Raw genomic sequence first — 15,368 nt, 5'->3', positions numbered from 1 at the left:
TTGCAAGTGCACAAAAGTCCTACTTTGTGTCATGGACATTCAGAAGTTTCTTTGAAGACATGCTACACTGCTACAGCTACTCTTGTCTAAAATTATAGTGAATTCAAACATAGATTCTAAAGATACAAACTGAGAAACTCTAAGAAAGGATAAAGTCAAATGTTGAAGATAAAGTGGAAGCAGTTGAATAAGAATTCAGTAAAAATCATAGAGATCTTCAGCTCCAAAAGATGAAGCCCAAAACTCGAATAAAGAGGATTCTGGATAACATGGAATCAAACAATTTCAACAAATCCTCATACCAACAAGGCTTTGAAACCTAAAATGAGTAAATGTAATGCAAATAAAAGTATTATTTTATTTTTGAATGACCTTACAATTTTGTCAGTGTATAGCTCCCAACAAAGAAATTATCTCTACTAATGAAGAGTGGCAACTGCCCTACCACTAACAGGTTTCATACTTGAAACCAGGTGGTCTTCCTGACTCCAAAGTCAGCTCTTTACCCTCTATACAACACTGCTTCTCAATTGAATTGAATTTTTATTTTATAGGTTATAAATGTATGGAGTTTAATCTGAAGCAATATAATTTTAAAACATCAATTCATCCAGAAAAAAAAAGTTTGGCTAAATTACTGAATCATGGACCTAAAATAACTTATTAGCAATTTATCAAAGGTTAATGTAGAGTACAACTCTAACCTTGGAAATTGACTTCAAAGAGAGTAAAGTCTTTTTACAATATGTCTCTTGGTACCACTGCCAAAAATGGAACCCTTGTCTGACACAATATCACAATAGTTCCCATGTGTATTCCCGTTAACACTCAAGTCTTGGTAGAAATGAATAATGTCCACTACCTTGCAAGGTTCTACTAGGAGTAGGTGAAAAAAGTTAAGGGAAAGAAGGTTCTTGTGTCCTGCTAGATTTGTCTATAGAATATGTGCTGGAAGTGAATAAATTCATCTAAGGTTATGTAAATATATATGAATTCAAGTATAGGGCATAGTACTTTTCAAATTCAAATTATAGACTGAAACCCTAGGTAGCCCCACAGCTGTTGCCTTTGTGTGCTAGGTTTAAAGAAAGTTTAAAACGATACGTAACTCAAACAACGAATGAGAAAATAGACAAAAAAGAAAATACCTTTCCGGACTGTGTGAGGGCTCTGATCTGTGGCTAGCTGGCTGAGAGTAGTCATCTGCTGTGTACTGACACAGAGGACTCCATGACTGGAACTTTGACTCTCCTTTTGCCCAGACCCTGGAGAAAGCTCCTTGCTTTGTAAAGTGCTGAAACATGAAAAACAAGTGAAAACATAAGCTTATTAAAACCACCTCTATCTAATGAAAAATAGTGATCATTTTTCAAGGCACAAAACAAATCTCACTTAATAGGGAAAGTCTTTACTGGCCAGTTCAACGAATCAAAAGATTCTCCCTTCTCTGAACTTCAATAGCACATACTAGGATGTACCACTAATGTGGCACTTATATTTTTAGTCTTTCCAACAAGTTTCACCAACCAAACTATAAGCTTTTAGAAGGCATGGATTATGTCTTATTCATCTTTCTATCTTCTGCTCCAACTACAGTGCCTTGAAAATTGAGAAAATTGACATATTTGATTATTTAGTGGATGTTGCCAATAAGTCTAAGGCTGAAAATCATGGATGTTTCAGTTCTTTTCCTTCCATAAACTGATAAACAATGTACTATATATATTGTTGAACAGGAGCCACCTCTGATACTCCTAGGTCTCATGGGGGGGAAAAGGTCAGATATCATTTATTCTAATAAATGTATTTTGGGAGAGTGTACAATGGAACAAAATGTACCCCTTGAAGAGATAAAAAATACATAGAAGTAGGAACCTGTTTAAGAATTCTTTAATCCCTCTCCATTCTCTGGCACTCAGTAATCCCTGGGGTTGAAACATTTAAAAATATTTTCAGTTAGGTAAATGAAATTTCAAAATCAATCCCTGAACACTTTTTAAGAAAAATTTAATTTCTTTTAAAATTTTATTTGTTATTAGTACAACATAATTCCCTTACCTCCTCTTGTTCACACACTAGAGAAGGTATCAACATATATACAACAACATCATACACACACACACATATATATATGTATGTATATATATATATATGTATGTGTATATATGTATGTACATGTGTGTGTGTATATAAAATGTCTTTCTGGGCAATGGGAAAGATAGTGATAACCAGAAGTAAAGAAGGACTTGCCAGTCTCAGGAAGCTATAATAAGAATCTGGCCAACTGGATGAAATATTTGTGCTACAAATATTTACCAAGCATAAAAAATAAATAAAAGAATAAAAGTTTATTTTTTTGAGGAACCAGTAGAAAAAAAGAGGAAAAAAAAGTGTTTCCCTATTGAGTCTATTTGTTATTTATTAAGAAGAAACCCGCATGAATTATGACTATAAAAATAATTTATATTGTAGGAAACATATCAGAACTTATACATCCAATTTAGTGTTGTCCTCATGATTTGTCTTGAAGGTCCAAACTCCTTCACATTTGATTCACAAACTGCTGAAATATGTTTCTGAGAACTACCTTCTAAGCCTGTGGCATATTTATATACACATACATATTTTTAATTATATACTTACCACCACCAAAAAAAATCATATGCAAAACGAAAAATTCCACATTGTTTACAATTTGTTTTAAAAGATGTAAATTATATATTTATGCTAATATAAATGTCCTTTGCTTTTAAGTTCCCTTTGGATTTGTTTTACTTTTGTTTCTTGATTTTGTGACTGTTTTAAAAATATATAATTATGGTCTGTATTATTCTTATTCTCTTTTCTTTTCTTCATATATTTCCCTCATTTTCTTAATATTTCCAATATTTGTCATTTCTAATAACATAATGCAACCCATTAAATTCAAATATTACAATCTATTTAGTCATTTTCACCATTTATTGCATTTATGTTATTTCCAGTTTTTTTTTTGTCAGAACAAAGCTTCCATGAATATTTTCATACATACATAGCTTTTTACCATCTCAATAATGCCCTTAAGGTCTAACCTTAGTAATGAGATCTTTAAGTCAATAAGCATGGGTATTTCCATCTTGTTTTCTAAAAGAAAAAAATTCATAGTTGCTCTTGCAGTGTAATGTTAGGCATGTTTTTCCATGTTCTTATCAACATTTAATCATGTTAATCCACTTGATTCTCTATTAGCATTTATTACCAGGGCCTTATTTTACTAAATTGTTCCTTGGGCAGTTCCTGTTGCCAGAACCATATTATTTCCAAAACAAGTCTTTCCAGCTTGGTCATATCAAGTAGAACTTTTGTTCCAGTGTCACAAGTCTTTAGGGATAAAGGATTACCTCCATAGTATGAGTATTGAAGGAAGACCTTTTTTTGCACAATACGCTCTCTAAGTCACTATTGTCCCATCAGAAACTATGTTTGAATTATGTATATGCTCAGACTTAGATCTGCCACTAACCTCATGTAGGTGTATGTGGGTTCTCTAGATATCTATCTTACTTACCTTATTTAATGTTTTATTCATCTTCTTATTTATTTTTTGGTTATATTTATCTGGTTCTGAGAGGGGGAAAATTATGGTCCACCAGTGTTATTATTTTGCTATTTCCATCTATCTTGTTTTCCTTTAAAAATCTGGATGCTATAATACTTGGTATATACAGATCCAACATTGATAATGCTTTATTATTCATATTTACACACATACACATACATACAACATAATATTGTCACCCTATTCATCCCTTGCAATTATATCCATTTTAGCCAGATCTCTGTCAGAGATCATGACTGCTACCCCTGCCTTCTCTGCATGAGCTGAAGCACAGTATATACTCTACTCCTCACTTTCACTCTCATTTTCAGTGTGTTTTTTGTAGACACCATATGGTCAGGTCTTGGTTTTTTATTGTTTCTGTTCTTCATTTCCTTTCCAGGTGTGAATGCAACCCTTTACAGTCAATGTTATAGTTACTAGCTGTGCATTTCCATCTATTCTGTTCCTTCTTGCTGTTTGTCACCTTCTTCCTTTCTTTTTGTCCTATCTCTCCTCAGATGTCCAATTTCCTTTGACCAATTTCAAATCCCTTCCCAAAAAGCCTCCCTTATTCTCTTCACTTACCCTTTTACTTCCAAATTGGGCCACCTTTCCCTTATCCCTTCTCTCTTACCTTGTAATTCTTAATCTGATCGCTCTTTCCATAATCCTTTCCTTATACCCCAGTTGTACCCATCTGCTTCTTGATTCCTTTATCCCCTCATGTAACCTCCCCTACCTTTTGATAAGTACTTCCTTTTAGGCATCCCTCTTTCCTCTCTCTTTTCTTATTCCCCTTTCTCTTAACCCAACTTTCCTTTGCTTATTCTCTCAGTCTTCTAAGGGGACTCCCAGTCCCATCCTTAACCATTCTGCCTTCCCTCCTGTTTCTCTGTACATTAAGAAAATTTTTATACTTCTAATTGTTTATATTGTTCACTCTTTATTCCAGGTCTATTGAGAGTTGGATTCTAGTACTCCTAGCCCTTCACCCCCTCATCCCATTCTCTGTGGTAGATGGATAGATACATACATACATACATACATACATACATGTATATACATGAACATTCATATACATGAATGATAGATATTCCACCCTGCCTCATCCTGGTCTATTCCACTACCATTTTGGTACATTCCATTCCCTGAACCTTGAGTGCTGCTTTGTAGATTCCCTCTGTTTTTTTTTCTGCTTCTGCCTCTAGAGCATAGCGCTGTCAGAAACCTTTCTTCCTAGTTGTCTTTAGCTGGTCAGCTTCACTTGGGACGCCTATTTATTTTGTGGCTTTTAATGTTGATTTTATAGTTATTCTTGGTTATGTGTGGGGGTTTTAGGAGGGTAAGACCCTTTTCCACCATCTTCTCACAATGTATCCAATTGCCAGCATATTTTTTTTTTGAGTTTTAAAAATGGTAAAAAAAAAATTGGAAAAACATAAATTGCTCATTGGTAGGCTGAATCAATATAATAAAAATTATAATTCTACCTAAATTAGCTTCCTAATTGATAGGTCACTGACCTATCAATCAAATTTCCAAAAATTATTTAATAGAGCTAGAAAAATAATAACAAAATTCATCTGGAAGAACAAAATGTCAAGAATAGCAAGGAAATTAATGAAAAAAATGTGAAGGAAAGTGGTCTATCAGCACCAAATCTCAAACTATATTATAAAGTTGTCATATTCAAAACAATCTGGTACTGGCTTAAGAAATGGAATAGATTAGGTGCAAATACATATACATTTACAAATAGTAGTAAATGGTCATAGTTATCTATTGTTTTACAAACCCCCAAATCCAATTTATTGTGACAAATAATCACTGACAAAAACTGCTGGGAAAACTGGAAAGCAGTTGGGCAGAAACTAGGTGCATTATGAGGTATAAAATGGGTCATTTTTGATTAAATGAAACTAAAAAGGTTTTGCACAAACAAAACCAATGCAGTTAAGATTATAAGAAAAGCAGGAAATGGAGGGGGGGGGGTTAACGAGAACTGAGTCAAATTTATATGAAAACAAGTCATTCCTTGCATTGATAAATGATCAAAGAATATGAACAAGCAGTTTTCAGAAAAAGAAATAAAAGTTACAGACATATGAAAAAAATTCTAAATTGATATCAATTGAAGAATTGCAAATTAAAGTAACTCTGAGCTACCACCTCATACCTATCAGATTGACTAATATGCCAGAAAAAGAAAATGACAGTTTTTGGTAGGGGTGTGGGATAATTGGGATATTAATGCTTTCTGCAATGCAATTTGGAAATATGCCCAAGGGACTATAAAACTATGCTAACTTTGACCCAGCAATACCACTAACAGGTCTGGACCCCCAAAAGATCACTGAAAAAGGAAAAGGACTCATATGAAAAAAAATATATTATAGCACCTCTTTTTTGTGGTGTCAAAGAATTAGAAATTGAGGGGATGAAATTGAGGGAAATGAATAAGTTGTGATTTATGATTTTGATTGAACACTATTGTTGTCAAAGAAGTGAAATAAGAACATTTTCTAAATTAACAATATTGTACAATGATCAAATATGATTGACTAGCTATTTTTAGCAATACTGTGGTCCAAACTGTTTCAAAGGACTTGTAATGAGAGATGATATCAATCTCCAGAAAAAGAGCTGATGGAGTCTGAATGCAAATCAAAGCATAATTTTTACTTTCTTTTTGTGTTTTTTCCTCTCTTCTTTTGCTACAAAGCTAACACGACAATATTTTTTATGATTGCACAAAGTATATTCTATATCAAATTGCTTGCCTTCTCAAGGAGGCAGGAGGAAGAGAATTTGGAACTCAAAAATTTTTTAAATATTTAAAAATTTTTGTTTACATGTAATGGAGAAAAAATTAAATAAAAATTAAATGTAAAAGAAGAAAAAAAGACATTAAATTCCCTGAAGGAAGGAGCTATTTTTCTTTCTGCTTTTATGTTTATTCTCTACACTTAGGGCAGTGCATAATAGCACATAGTAAGTATTTAAGAAATGTATATTGACTCACATTTGAAAAAATGCATAAAATTTAGGCATGTTAAATTCAGATTCAATTTGGACACCTGTAAAATGAGAGTTATTTGTATCTCTAAGTTAATTTCCAGCTCTAAAATTCTTTAATGATGAGTTTTACATCATAGCTGGGTCATTTAAAAAAACAGTTGTCAAGATTGGGTAAAATGGAGAGTATGGCTAGGGCAGGGTTATCTGTCAAGGCTCTGCCAGGAGCCCTCTTTTATTGTCCTCCTATGGCTATCTCACTTGGTGATCTCATCTCCCATGGACTCCTTTCTGAACTCGTGTCACATTACCACCTTTCTTTTGGACATTTCGAATGAAATATCTTATTGGCATTTCAAACTCAACAGTTCTAAAGTAGAACGTTGTGTCTTTTCTTTCAGACCCTTCCCTCTTCCTACCCTCCCTATTACAGTCAAGGGCTTCATTATATCTTCTTAATCACCTAGGCTTAGAACCTTAGTGTCATACTCATTTCTCTCTTACAGACTTTATATACAATATTACCAAATCATTGATTCTACTTTTCTAACATCTCTGGCAACATTCTGTCTCTCTGCTCACATGGCCATTGGTGCAAGCTATCATCACCTCACACCTGGACTATTGCAATAACTTTTGGATTGGTTTTTCTGTTTCAGAACTCTCCCTGCACTCCAATTCTTTCTCCTCTCAGTTGCCAAGGTAATTTTTCTAAAATTCAAATATGGCCCTGGTGCCTATGCATTATTTCTCCATGTTACTTAGCTTTAGTTTTAAATATTTAGGTTCAGTTCCATTTGGCATATATGTGTTAAGTATCAAAATTAATTTATTATTTGTGGTACCTTTAAGTAAATGATAGTTTATTTATCTTTTTAAATCAAATTCATTTTTCTTTATATATAAGCTCCTTTGGGGTAAGGCCTGATTTGCTTTTGTCTCTATATTCCCAACATCAAGCACAGTTTAGAAATATAGTAAGCCCTTAATAAATACTATTTGATATATAATTCCTGTTTTGAATTTTAAAGAGATATTCCTTGGTGTCCCTCCTGCCACCTGGAAAGAAAGAGGCCATATCATATACTGGAAAGAGAATTGACACTGGAGTTAGAGGACCTAGATTCAAATTGCACAAGTCACTTATTCTGGGAATCATTTTCCTATTTAAAAAAATGAAAAGGTGGGTTAAATGACCTGTGAGGTCCCATCAAGCTCCAGATTTATGATCTATGAACTTGGTTTTACTTTCCTTTCAAAATGAAAACGAAACCTGAAAATTCTGAATGGAAGAACCTGAAGCATGCCAGTGGGGAAAGTGCATCAGATTAGGACATTTATTGTCACTAATTTGCTCTGTCACTAATCTTGAGTACATCATGATCCTGGTTTCCTCACCTATGAAATGTAGAAAAAATACTAACACTACCATCTTCTTAAGGAATTTGAGAGAATAATATAAGGCTTTAGGTGGGAAAATAGCTTTGACAAACAAATGTGTGAAAATGGTAGGGCCTTGTTTTATGTGAATCCAACATACATAAATTTAAGTATATATGATTGGCAATTTGAAAAAAATTAAGGCAGAAAAATGTGTACAAAAAAATAATTTTAATTATATAGTAAATCATGTCATTTTCCCAAGGAGTGTAGTCTTGTAGCAGTTCACATAATCACACTCATTTTCATTCTGAGAAGCATTAGTCTGAGTCATTTCTTTGTTTTTCACCAAACATTAGCTCCCATATCAATCTTTGTTCAGAGTTCTCTCTTATAATGTCATGCCCGCATCATAGCAATGTTTGTATTGATTGCATAAAATAAAGCCTTACTGTTTTATAAAAAACACAAAGCTCTCCTCCATAACAGTTTCAGGACTAATTCTATTCTGCTAACAAAATTAGAAGTGATATTAGAAATCCTGATTAGCCAGGCAGCATGTTTTATAATGTCTTGGCTTATGGACAAGCCAATTGTATTTGCTACCATATTAAGGCAATGTCATCACCTAGTCTTCATTCAAGATACAAAATAATTGGGGAAGAGCAGTGGTAGTGTAAGGATTTCTCACTAAACATAAGAATTACATAGATATGGTTCTAGAGGTTCCACTTAACTAGAGAGTGGGAGAAGTAATATCTAGAAATAACTGATATAAAAAATAAAAGCATTAATGAAATATTTTAAAACCAAGAAAATTATAAAAGGAGAAAGAAAATCTGGAATTCATTCTTTGCTTTATCAAAAATGCCACCCCAACTCCTTTTAACTAAGAATGAAGATTTTGAAAAGTTGGGGGGGGGGCAAGGGAGACAGAGCCAAGATGGTGGTTTAGGAGCAGTGAAAGTTGAACTTCCTCTGACAATTCTTCAAACCAATCTTTAAAAAGCACCTAAAAATGATAGGAGTCAAAAGTATCAAGACAGAGTGAGGGTGCTTGCCTGTTGAACACAACATGAAAGATACCCAGAGAGAGTTGGTTTTCATAGGATAAGGGGGAACTGGAAGCAAAACTGCACACTGAGGAGTGCAGTCCCCCTCCTATCCCCCACTGTGTCAGGTTTAGCAATAAGGCATCAGTTAACTTCAGGATCCTAGGACACAACAATACCAACAAAAGAGCCCTAAGACCCATCCCTGGAAATCCCTGGCCCTGGCACTGGTCCACTGTGAGGCCCAGAAGTCCACTGCACTGGGCCCTTGCAAGCCTGCCCTATTGTGGTGAAGACCTAGCCCCCAAGTAAAATAGCTCACAGTGCCAAACCCTGTAAGTTACCAGTAGATAAGAGAAGACAGAATTATTAGCTTTCAGAATTCCTAGTCCATAGTCCAAAAAAAAAAGACTGGGAAAATGAGCAAATGGCAAAAGAAATACTTGACATTTGAAAGTTTCTATGGGGACAAAGAGCAAAGCACAGAACCAACAGGGGATGGTGAGAGCCAATCAGCCATATTCAAATTCATCTCAAGCTCTGAAAGAACTAAAAAACCCCAACAAAAATAAAATAAGACAGGTCAAATGAAAATGGGAAGAAAAATGTGAAAAATTACACCAATGAAAAAAGAAAATAACAGCTTACAAAGCAAAACTGGTCAACTGGAAAAAAGAGTGAGATGAAAAATAGAATGGATCAAATGGAAAAGGGGGATCAAAAGGTCATGGAAGAAATTCAGACTTTAAAAATTAGATTTGGGCAAATAGAAGCTGATAACTTCATGAGACATCAAGAAACAATATCAAAAGAATGAAAAAATAGAAGAAAATATGAAGTTAAAAAAAAAACTGTATCTGCAAAACAGACCCAGGAGACAATTTGAGAATTATTGGACTACTTGAAAATCATGACCAAAGAAAAACCCAAAACTTTAGATATCATATTACAAGAAATTTAGCCAAGGATACTACCCAGATATTCTTGAACAAAAAGATAAAATTGAAATTGAAAAAGTTCACAGATCACCTCCTTCAATAAATCCCCAAATGACAATTCCCAGGAATGTCATAGCTAAGTTCAAGAGCAACCAGACCAAGGAGAAAATACTACAAGTAGCCAGAAAGAAATAATTCAAATATCATGGAGCCCCAATTAGGATTAAAGGATAAGAAGGCCTGGAATATTCTGGAAGGCAAGGAAACTGGGCTTACAACTAAGAATCATCTGCCCATAAAAAGTGACTGTATTCTTTCAGGGGAAAGTATGATCATTTAATAAAATAGAAGATTTCCAAGTATTCCTGAAAAAAAAGAACAGAAAATATGATGTCCAAATAAAAAATTCAAGAGAAGCATGAAAAGGTAAATAAGAGAAAAAAAATTAAGGTCTTCACTAAGGGCAAATTGTTTATATTCCTTTATGTGTATGTACTGCTGAAGCAAGCACTGTTTATAGTCCTTTATGGAAAGATTATATATATATAACTTTTTTTAAAAACTCTTACCTTCCATCTTAGAATCATTACTGTGTATTGGTTCCAAGGCAGAAGAGTGGTAAGGGCTAGGCAATGGGGGTTAAGTGACTTGCCCAGGGTCACATAGCTGGGAAGTATCTGTGGCCATATTTGAACCTAGGGCCTCCTGTCTCTAGGCCTGGCTCTCAATCTACTGAGCTACCCAGCTGCCCCCTATATGTAACTCTTAAAAACTATGATCATTATGATAGCAATTAGAAAAAAATATACATAGACAGAGTAGTAAGTTGTTTAGGATGATATATAAAAAAAAGTAAGGGAGTGAAAAAGAAGATTGTACTAAGGGAATGGGAAGAGAGAAGTAAAATAGGGTAAATTATATTGCATAAAGAGGTATGGGGGATTAAAGTGGAGGTGAGGATGAGGGTGATGACAGGTAATTTTTAAACGTTATTCTTATTGGCTCAGAGATGGAAGAACAGCCAGATTCACTGGGGTATAGAAACCTATATTACCATATAAAAAAGTAGAAAAGGAAGAAAAAAGGGGTGGGAAGAGGAGTAATATAAGGGAGGGGGAAAGGAGGGAGTGACTAAAAGAAAAATACTGGTGTGGAGGGAAATAGTGAAAGGAGAAAGGTCAGGCATAAAAAAAGAAATCAAGATGGAGGGGATTACACAGTTGGTAATCATAACTGTATGTGAATGTAAATGGGATGAACTCATCCATAAAATGGAAGCAGATAGCAGAGTAGATTAAAAATCAGAATTCTACTATATGTCATTTATAAGAAACACATTTGAGGAAGGTAGACACACAAAGAGTAAGAGCAAGAGGCTGGAGCAGAATTTGTTGAACTTCAACTGAGACAAAAATAAAAAAAAAGCAGGAGTAGCAATCATGATTTCAGACAAAGTTAAAGCAAAAATAGATCTGATTAAAAGAGATAGGGAAGATTATTACATCTTCAAAAAGGTAGTACAGACAATGAAGAAATATCAGTATTTAACCTATATGCACCAAATGGTTTAGCATCTGGATTTTCAGAGGAGAAACTAAAGGAGCTTAAAGAGGAAATAGATAGTAAAACTATACTAGTGGGAGACCTCAACCTTCCCTTACCAGAACTAGATAAATCTAAAAAAAAAAAAAGAAAGAAGTAAGAGAAGTGAGTTAAATCTAACTAGAAAAGTTAGATTTAACAGGTATCTGGAGAAAACTGAATAGGGATAAAAAGGAATATACCTTCTTTTCAGCAGCACATGGTACATATACAAAGATTAACCATGTGTTAGGGCACAAAAACTTCACAACCAAATACAGAAAAGCAGAAATAATAAATGCGACCTTTTCAGATCATAACATAATAAAAATTATAATTTGATAAGGGTTCATGGAGAGGGAAATTAAAAATTAATTGGAAACTAAATAATCTAATTCTTCAAAATTGGTGGGTCAAAAAACAAATCATAGAAACAATCACTGATTTCATTGAAGAGAATGAAATTGAGGACACAACATATCAAAATTTATGGGATGCAGCCAAAGCAGTACGCAGGGGAAAATTTGTATCCCTAAGTGCTTATATTAATAAAAGAGAAAAAATAAATTAATGAATTGGGCATTCAACTAAAAAAAAACCTAGAAAAAGAACAAATTTTAAAATCCCTAGTTAAAGACTAAATTGAGAATCTAAAAATCAAAGAGAAATTAAGGAATTAATAAAATTGAAAGTAAAAGAACTAGTGAACTAATAAGTAAGACTAGGAGCTGGTTCTATGAAAAAAACAAAATAGATAAAGTATTGGTTAATCAGATTTTAAAAAAAGAAGAGAATCAAATTACAAGTATCAGAAATGAAAAAGGGTGATTTCATCTTTAATGAAGAGGAAATTAAAGCAATTATTAGGAGCTATTTTTCCTAATTACATGACAACAAATCTGATAATCTAGGTGAAATAGATGAATATTTACAAAAATATAAATTGCCTAGGTTAACAAAAGAGGAAATAGAATATTGGGATTCCATCTCAGAAAAAAAGAAATTGAACTCAATGCACTTCCCATGAACAAATCCTCAGGTCTAGATGGATTTGCAAGTGAATTCTATCAAACATTTAAAGAACAATTAATCCCAATACTATACAAATGGTTTGGCAAAATAAGCAAAGGAGTCCTACCAAATTCTTTTTATGACACAAATATGGTGCTAATACCTAAACCAGAGAGAAAGAAAATGATAGACCCACCTCCAGAGGAAGATCCAATGAAGTATAAATGCAGATGAAAATTTGTGATTTTTAATGGTTTATTTGGGTATATGATTTGGGGTTTTGGTTTTGTAATATTATTCACTTACAAAAATGTATTGTTTTTCATGATTAAAATGTATAATAAGTGAATTGCTTGTCAGCTCTGGGAGGGAGTAGAGAAGAAGGGAAGGAGATGGCATGAATCATATAACTGTGGAAAACTTATCTGGACATTTTTTATTAAAATAAAATTGATTTTAAAAAGATTTAGAAAAGTTTTAAATCTACCCAATTTTTTAGACAGTTTTTAGAGAAGATTATTCTGTGCCAGACATTTGGATAAAGTTATTCATAAATATTTAGAGAAGAAAAAGCACCATAGTAGAATCAAAAAGAGCCACCAAATGGGCATGGGCAAATGGAGGAATCACACTTTGAATTGCTCAGGCTTCCCTCATCCTGAGTGACCTTCTTTCTTACCTAGTCTGCTCAACCACAGTCTGGAAGCCAAAGTTAGATGGAGAATGGGAAGAAGTTGTTGAAATGTCAAGTAACTCCTCAGGAACTGGTGATTGAGGTGGAACAGCAAGATCAGAAGGTGGAGCAGGAGGCTGCACAGTCGGTGGGGTACAGGATGATTTTCTGGTGACAGAGGAACCTCTTCGGGCCACCCAGGATGTATCCATAACCCTTACACCCATGCTGTTGGGATAATGACACAAAAGCACATGTTTATCCTTCTATAATAGAACTGGCAGTACCCCTCCCTGACAAAGCAGAAACATTAAAGCACATCTGCACAAAAGTGGAACATTAGCATAGCCTGAGCACCCCTCCCTGGGTAAGCAGTGCAATTGATATTCTTAATTAAAATGGGATTTAAAAGTAAGTTTTACTACCAATTTACTCTGCTAGGGACAACCAGTGACAATCTTTGTTAGTCTAGGTTTGAAGTAAAGAGTTGTCTCCCTTATCAGGAGGCCTTGGGGATAGAATTGTGGTATTTCAATATTCTGCTAAACCCAGCATTGACCATATTAAGAGTCTGTTGTGCCAAAAGCTCAAACCTTCCCTCAAAGTAGAAAATAGTCATATCTAGATTTTGAGTAGAAGAAGGGAAAATATGTGGATACCATAGTCTGGGTTTTTAGGCTTCTCCAAAATTAGTAATTCTTTAAAGCCTGATTAGGGTACAAAGCAAATTTAACAACTACTTGCTAAAGGGCACTCTTGGTATAATAGAGAGTCCTTGACTAGGCATCATGAGATCCATAGTTTAGTCCTGACTGCTACTGATTAGATAACTGGGCAAATGTCTTTCATGCCACAGTTAACTCATATGCAAATTATGAAGGATAAACTTTACAACTTTGGAATTCTAATTTGATGATGAAAACACAGCATAAATATCTGCCAAGCAACCAAACATGGAGCACTCAACTTCTTGAAAAGCTGACTGGGACACAGCTAGCTGTAGCTACTAGCAGATACCATACCTTTGGATTTTCCTAAGGCTGCATGGACAAAAACATAAATGTTAGTGTCAAAGAAACTAAATCTTTCTTTGGGTGAAAAGGCTGTCTCCCAATAAAGGAGCCCCCCTAAAGAGTATGGGTAAATAATTAACCCTTTACTCATTTCACTTTGTACTTTTTTATATGGTCAAAATAAGTTTTCAATTGGTAATGTTGAAATTATCCCATAAGTCAATACAGGTTCTTATTGAGACAATGTAGTGGGGATGGGGATGGAGGAGGGAGAAGGAAATAGTTTGGCAGGAAGACCCATCTACTTCTAAGTGATATGACATTGTAAATTTCCCTTTTAAGTCCAATATAGAAGTGTGAATGAAGACTGTGGTTCATGTAGAACCCTGACCAAAAAATAGATCATACACAAATAAAAAAAAGCCATTCATATAAGGAAAGAGATGCCATAATGTGTCCATAACTTCAATACTTCCATTTCATATAAGGAAAGAAATGCCACTTTGGGTCTGTAAGTCCAATGCCCCCATTATGAGTAGTAATAAGGAGGAATGAACAAAAGACACATGCTTACCATTTTTATAATCAAGCCAAGAACTTTCCTCTCTCAAAAGAAACATTTAAATATATTGATATCAAAGTAAAATGGCAATACATATTTTCAATATTTAAACATCGTAAAGTAAGGCATAGCAACTGGGGCACAGATACCTTAGAGAATTTTGCTTCGGTACGGCTAATAAAGTGGGAAAAACACTATGGGCATTTGATTTCCAAAAAAAAAAAAAGAGAGCTGAATTCTTGACTAATTAAATAGTCTTCTTTATTTTATCTCCTAGAAGTCATTAATAGAATTGATAATATCATTTTGGCCATCTGTAGGTAAACTTCAGGTCAAATTTGGAAACATATGGATATTTCTACTATGGAATAACCAAAATATACAACCTTAACTCTAACTAAAGGTGGTTAATCAGTTTTCAGTTATGCTATAGAAAGAATTCCTATTTAGGTCAGGTAAGAACTAGATCACCGCCCTTTGATCCAGTCATAGCACTGCTGAGTTTGTACCCCAAAGAGATAATAAGGAAAAAGACCTGTACAAGAATATTCATAGTTGCACTC

At 34.1% G+C, this 15,368-nt stretch overlaps 1 protein-coding gene across 8 annotated transcripts in view; it reads right to left on the bottom strand.

Moving 5' to 3' along the window:
* The window catches only part of ARHGAP44 (Rho GTPase activating protein 44), a 179,707-nt gene that overhangs the window by 19,845 nt on the left and 144,494 nt on the right, over nt 1–15,368 (bottom strand). For 6 of the 8 annotated variants that reach the window (XM_056817468.1, XM_007483375.2, XM_056817465.1 and 3 more), the window contains 3 exons: nt 14,253–14,270; nt 13,237–13,458; nt 1,149–1,294 (listed from right to left, as the gene is read on the bottom strand). In XM_056817468.1, coding sequence (XP_056673446.1) covers nt 1,149–1,294; nt 13,237–13,458; nt 14,253–14,270 — 386 coding nt within the window. The remainder of the gene's footprint in view (nt 1–1,148; nt 1,295–13,236; nt 13,459–14,252; nt 14,271–15,368) is intronic. The other 2 variants (XM_056817464.1, XM_056817462.1) reach the window with 1 other exon arrangement.

Source organism: Monodelphis domestica, chromosome 2 (assembly GCF_027887165.1).
Source record: "Monodelphis domestica isolate mMonDom1 chromosome 2, mMonDom1.pri, whole genome shotgun sequence".
Classification (NCBI taxonomy): Eukaryota; Metazoa; Chordata; class Mammalia; order Didelphimorphia; family Didelphidae; genus Monodelphis; species Monodelphis domestica.
The sequence above is the reverse complement of the archived record's forward strand: the minus strand, read 5'-3'. Positions and strand labels throughout refer to the sequence as shown.